General features: G+C 63.3%; 1 protein-coding gene across 1 annotated transcript in view; it reads right to left on the reverse strand.

Annotated features, from left to right (window-relative positions):
* Positions 1 to 1,664: 1,664 nt before the first annotated feature.
* The window catches only part of SSBP4 (single stranded DNA binding protein 4), a gene marked incomplete at its 3' end in the record, with an annotated part of 14,289 nt that continues 9,555 nt past the window's right edge, over positions 1,665 to 6,398 (reverse strand). Inside the window, exons 10-11 of the mRNA XM_082495349.1 lie at positions 2,159 to 2,286; positions 1,665 to 1,866 (exon numbers count right to left, since the gene is read on the reverse strand). Of these exons, the coding sequence (XP_082351475.1) occupies positions 1,665 to 1,866; positions 2,159 to 2,286 (330 nt within the window). The remainder of the gene's footprint in view (positions 1,867 to 2,158; positions 2,287 to 6,398) is intronic.

Raw genomic sequence — 6,398 nt, forward strand, 5'->3', positions numbered from 1 at the left:
TGGGGTCTTGCACCTGGTCGCTGCGGGAGTTCCTTAAGCAGTACGCGGTGGCTGGTGGTGATGGCCGAGCTCAAGCCGGGCGCTGGCTCCCGCTCCAGCAAACCTCCCGTAGCTGGGAATTTGTGCACCGAGGTGGATTTCACCGGAGCCGCAGGGATCTGGGAGCAGGACTTCGGCTGCGTGGAGGAACCGGGATGCTGCGCTTTCTCGGCCCCGCTGTGAGGTTTGTCACTGCGAATCCCGGTCGGTGCCAGACCTGCGAGCGGTCACAGATTTTGGTGTCCTCGGTGGCGTGGCTGAATTTCCCAGCGCCGAGCCGCGGGGCTCAGCGGGACTTCCATCTCCGACTGCGGTGCGCGAGGAGCCCGAAACTCGGCTGGCAGGAGAGGCAGCAGCTACAAACCCGGGATGAGTAAATTCTTCCATGGAAACACTTCTCCTTCTGATCCTTAATATTTTGAATGGGGGGTTTTTTGTTGCTTTGGGGGGGTGGGAGCGGGATAGAGATGGATCTCAATCTTTATACATCTGCTATAAGATATTTTTGCAAACAGAGTTGTATACAAAGATGTATTGTGTACATTTACATGTATATTCTGGAACTTCTAAAAAAATTTGAATATAAAAACTGAAAATATTTAATGAATATCCAAACTGTGAGACCCAATTAGCATTCAACAACTTTCTGCTTCACTTTTTTTTCTTTTGGACTGTGTTAAAGAATTGTAGTCGAATCTGCCTTTTTTTTTTTTTTTTTTTTTTTCCTTTTTAGAGATTATGAAGCTAGGCAAATTTTGTGCTTTTTGGGTTAATAGAAACCAGTTCTAGGTGATTAAGTATGATCTTAACTTATTGATACTGTGTTTTACTTTGTAATATTGTACTGTGGATAAAACTATATTGAGCCATGGAGTTGGAGTTTACAAAAGAGCTTTTCACTTTGCCAAAATGTTACAATTTAAAGGCAGCATAGTCTTCAGCTTTCCTAATCTTTTCTTAAGAGCTAGTGTCTTTTTTGTACACTAAAAAGCTGAATGCTGATTTTGCAACATATAATAAATTCACTGTATTGGAAAACAAGCAAACAATAAGGTTGTATATTTCTTTTCAGTGCTTCTTACTGCAAGAGAACTCAAAAGGGAAAGGTGATAAATGGCTGGCGCGGAGTTTGAAAGCAGGAAACGTAAAGGAACCGGGTTGGTTGGGTGAGGCAGTATCGGAGCGGTAGGTAAGAAGCGCGAGAAGGAAACCGTGCTCGGGGTGGGCCGCCCCTTTTCCAGCCGCTTGCTGCGCGCGGGGAGAGCTCCTGCCCAGAAATGCCACCGCGGAGCAGCTTTGCTCTTCGGGGAAGCTTTTCTGGTGCTGCGGTGGGATGAGCCTCTCCACGCCGTGGCAGGAGCTGGAGGTCTTCCCGCTCCAACGGCGGTAGTGCCTGGGTTTTTGTTTTTTTTTTGGGTGGGAAAAGCTGCTTTTGAAGAGACACCCGTCGCTGGTGTCGGTGTGGAGGTTGGCTTCAGAGGGGCGCTACGAGCGTGACAGCCTGGAGGGCTCGGAGGTGGTGTTGCCCCTGCTGCTCCCCTCGGGATGGGCGGTGCTGGACCTGCCTGGGTTACGGTGGCTCTTTCTGACGGCGCGTAGCCCTGGTCTGGAGCTCCTGGAGAAGTTCAGACCTGGCTCTGGTGCCTCCCCTTCACCTGCTTTGCACCTACAGAAGGGACTCTGCCCGGTGAGCCGAGCTGGGATTGACGTCCGAGCTCGCTCACGTCGGGGTGAGTCAGGTCCGGGGGGAGCTGGAGCTGGAGCAGCGAGGTGGGGATGAGGCTGCCGTAGACGCTGCCACTGCGCTGCCTGTCCACGCTGCTGGAGCTGCCACCTCCACCCGCGGGTCTGACTCATCCGGCGAAAGCGCAGGATACAAATAGCATCTCGGTTGTATCGAGACCGTCCCTTTTTTTTCCTGCTGTCACGGTGGCTGCTTGCTCTGGTCCTGGCTTCCGCAGCATCCCCGGGGTTCGCTGCTGCCTGTGCCTGGAGCCGGCAAAATAGAATCGAGTATAAAAACCCTCCAGTAACTGCTCACACCGTAATATGCTCTGAATCCCTTCTGTTTTTCTTCAGCGGTTGCTGTGCTGCCTGTTTTGGGATCCCCTCTTCTAACAGTGGGGGACAGTCACAGGTCTTGAGAGCATAAGTGCTGCGGCAGTGGGTCTCGTTCGATGCACCCGTGCGCCTAACGAGCCTGTGTTCACCTGCGGCGCACTCCGCGCTAGCGCGGGATTCTGGATTCTACCGCCAGAAGAGCAAAATATGGAGAAAGGGAAAATGATGCCATAATTGATTAATGTCTTACAATCGTCGTGGCTTTTTTTTTTTTTTTTTAAAGGTGGGGGGACAGGGAGGGCTCTGCTCAGTCCTCTCTCGCCACCCTTGACCTTGGAGTTGACACACCGCCAAGAGCGGCAGGCAGGCGATGCTCCCGCAGGACACCGCCTTACCGCGACGCCTTGGGCGAGGAGGGATGCGCCCGCAAATCCCCAAATCATCGGGGGTTTAGTTTCAGGTGTCGCCTCTGAGACAAGCTACGCACCCCGCGCCCCCCTTCTTATCAGCTTCCACTCCGCGCTGGTGGGAGCTTCACCCCCGGAGTGTCCATCTGGGTCCAGGGACCCGTGTGGGGACACTCACGCGCGAAGTGTCCCTGTCCCCCCCGCCCCCCCGTCCCAGTTTTCCTGGGGAATTCCTCTCAACCGCTGGCAGCTCCGGCTCCGGCCGGGGTCAGGCACTGAGCTCATTAACTGGGAGCTGCCCCAGTGGAAATTTACTGGCTGCGGCCGCTGTGCCAGAGCCAGCCCGGCTCCCGCCGCTGCCTCCTTATCTGCGCCCGGCCAGGGACCAGCAGCCGGGGGACGCGGAGCAGCATCTCTGTTGGGATGTGTCCCCATGTCCCTCCTCGCCCACCAACGCTGAGTGCACCGCGTGGGTTCCGGAGGAGCCCCGGGACTCCCATAATTTGGGTCGCACACGGGAAAAGTGTCGCTTTTGCACTGTATCGGGCACAGGCTGCCCTTAAATTGGGGTGATGCAGGCGTGGGAAGGCAGAGATGACCCCCCAGCGTCCTGCCTGCCCCCGGTCAGCTTTTGAGGGATGCTTGAAACAACGCAAAAACACCCTGGGGTTTTTTCCTGCGCACCTTTTGCTCGTTTACAGGAAGAAGCTCATTAGAATAATTTGCCCTTGACATGGTCCGATGGCGCTGGTCCCTCTTGCAGAGCAGCCGCTGCACCTCCGCCCGCCCGAATCCCCCCTTCCTCTGTCCCGTTCCCGGGGCGGGGGGTCTGTCCTTGGGCACGCGCCGCCCGCAGAGGTGGGGAGGAGAGGACGAGGAGCCGCGAGCGGCCGGCGCAGGCGAAGATAACGAAGGGTCAGAGCCGGGGGATTGTTTTACGCGAGGGGAAAACACCCAAACGTGAACGGAGGAAAATGTTGGCCCGGGAGGGCCGGAGCTGTTTGAGCCCATAACACACAAATCTGGGGCTGTTTGGCCTTGACCTGCTTGGGGGGGGACAACAAGGGGGGCTCCTGCCCGCGTCCCCCCCATGGCTGAACCCTTCCCAGTGCACGGAGCATCCCCCACCAGCAGAATCGGGCCCTGAACCTGCTCATAACGACCCACCGAGGAGTTTGTGGTCGGTGATGGGAGGGGGGGTTCCAGGGTGGGGGGGGGCGGGTGGACAACTTAGTGGCCTGGAAGCCCATCCGCAGGGATTTGGGTTTTGGGGGGGAGTGGGTGTGGGGGGGTGTCTGTTGGAAGAAAGGGGGGTGGGCACCATTGCTGGGGGAGCGGGGCCGGTCGCTATGGCTCCGTGGCTTCGCCTGGCCCCCCGCCAGCCCCGCTGTGCCCCCCCCCCCCCTTTTTTTTTTTTTTTATTTTGGCAGTTGGGGAGCGAAAGGCGCTGGGCGGGCGGCCCAGGCTGCCGTCCCGCCAACGTGTTGGGCGAGTGGGGTTGGCGGGAGAGGCGCTGGGGGGGGGGGGGAAGAAGGGAGCCCCCCGCGCTCATGCGGTGCGGAGCGTGGGAGGGGTGGGAAGGGAACAGGGGGAGGAACAATGGTGGGAGTTATGGGAGGGGGGGCGAGAAAAGAAGGGGGGGGGGGGAACAAAAAAACAAACAAACAAAACAAAAAAATAAAAAAAAAAAAAAAAAGGAGGAAAGCAGTGGAAAAATACCAGTTCTGGGCCCCTGGCAGCGCTGCCCGGACCCTCCCCGCCCCAGGATTATTGTACAAAGAAATGTTATTTTTGTTTCAATAATTTGCTGAGGCAGTGGCATTCCAGCGCGGGGCTCGTTTTTGTCCTCCAGCCCCGGCACCAAGGGATCATTGTTCCTCCATGGCCCAGGGGCCGGACGCGGGTGTCCCCCCTCCCTTGGCCACCGCCATGCCCGCGGTGGCCACCCCCTTCCCCCTTCGGCCGGCCGGTGGCAGGTGCCCCCTCGGGGGGTGGGTTCCCGGTGGGTCCCGTCCCGCTGCGTGCCGGGAGGACGGGTGGCGGTGCCAACGTGTGTGCCCCCCCCCCGCCCCCCCCAATGGAACCGGGGCCCCCGGGCGGATGGTGGGTGGGTGGCACAACTGTCCTCGCCATGTCTGCGGGGAGCGAGGGTGGGGAAGGGGCCGGGGCCCGCCCAGGCGTTGCTCCCGCTCGGGGGGTTCCTTTGAAGCGGGGCCTGCTCATTGAATGGCCACCGGGCCCCCGGGGGCCACCGAGCGGGGTGCCAGCCCCTTTCTCCGCAGCGGCCGGGAGCAGCCCCCGGGCACACACACACACATCCACCCCCCCCACCCCCCCCCCAACACGCTCCCATGGCCGAAATGTGGGGTGCGGCCTCACACGGGGCCTGGCTGCCCCCCGGCATCGCCGCTGGCGGCTACTGGGGATGGGGGAGGCCATGGTGAGGGGGAAGGGGGGGACCGTGCGGGGGGAGGCTGCGCCAGGGGGTCTGGGGTGACCGTGGGGGGCTGCAGCGTGCTACTGCCATGGGTTTTGGGGTGCCCGGGGGGGGGGCTGCAGGGTGCCAGGATGCTGGTGCCATCCACGGTCCTTTGGGGTGCCCGGGGGGGGGCTGCAGGGTGTCTGGGTGCCGTGCCACGGTCTTTGGGGGATCCATCGGGGGGCTGCAGGGTGTCGGGGGGCTGATGCCATGGTCCTTTGGGGTGCCCATGGGGGGGGCTGCAGGGTGTCGGGGGTGGGGGTGCCAGGGACTAATGGAGGGAGGGGGGGGGGGGGCTACAAGGATGCCACTGCTGTGGCATTTGGGGTACCGGAGGGGGGGGAGGGCTGTGGTGTGCCCGGAGGGGGGTGTGAAGGTTTCCGGGGGGTTTGGGGGATGCCCGTGCCCACCCGGGGGGTGCGGGCGCCGGGGACTGCGGGGTGCCCACGGCGGGGGGGGGGGCTGCAAGGCTGCCGGTGCCGTGGCCTTTGGGGTGCCCACGGCGGGGGCAGCGCGGTGCCGGTGCCGTGGGACCGTGGCCGTGGGAGCGGCGCGGTGGGCCGTTCCCCGTGGGCCGGTGCCCGTGGGAAGGCGCGGGGCCGCGGGGGCGCAGGAAGCCGCCGCTCCGGGGCACTCAATAGCCGGAAGGCGGCGGCGGGACCCCCCGGGCCCGGCCCGGGCCCCGGCCCCGGCCCCGGCCCCGCCGCCACTTCCCCTTCCCGGGTCACCGGCCGCTCCCCTCCGCCCGCGCCTCCCGCTCCCGCCGCCCCCTCCCCCGGTAAGAGCCGCCGGTGGGGCCCGGGGCAGCCCCGCACCTGCCGCGGGGCCGGGACCGGGGGGGAGCGGGGGACCGGGGGGGGGTCCGGGGGCGCCGGTGCCGGTGGCGGCGGGGCACGTGCGGGGGGGGGGGGGGGGGGGGGGGGGAGCGCGGGGGCCGGTTTGGGGGGGGGCGGGGCCGGCGGGGGGGGCGGGTCCTGGAGCCGATTAAGCGGCGGGAGCCGCGGCGGCCGCAGCCGCGATCGCATCGACCCCCGCGGGGCAGCACCGCCACCGCCACCGGCACCGCCACCGCCACCGGCACCGGCACCGGCTCCGCCGCCTCCAGCGCGCCCGGCGCGGTGAGTGCCCGCGGGGGAGGGCGGGGGCGGCCCGGGAAGGGGTTTGGTCCTTCGGTCCCGGGATCGGGGGCGGCCCCGGGCTCGTGTCACCCCGGGGAGCGGGGACACCCCTTGTCCCCATGTCCCCTCCATGCCAAGGAGTGGGGACAGCCCTGTCCCCGTGTCCCCTGCGCCCTCTGCCACCCCGGGGAGGGGGGACAGCTGTGGTCCCCATGTCCCCTGCATCCCGAGGAGTGGGGACAGCCCTGTCCCCGTGTCCCCCGGGAGAATCCCTAGTCCCCCATGTCCTCATGT

Source organism: Vanellus vanellus (assembly GCF_965231255.1).
Source record: "Vanellus vanellus genome assembly, chromosome: 25".
Classification (NCBI taxonomy): domain Eukaryota; kingdom Metazoa; phylum Chordata; class Aves; order Charadriiformes; family Charadriidae; genus Vanellus; species Vanellus vanellus.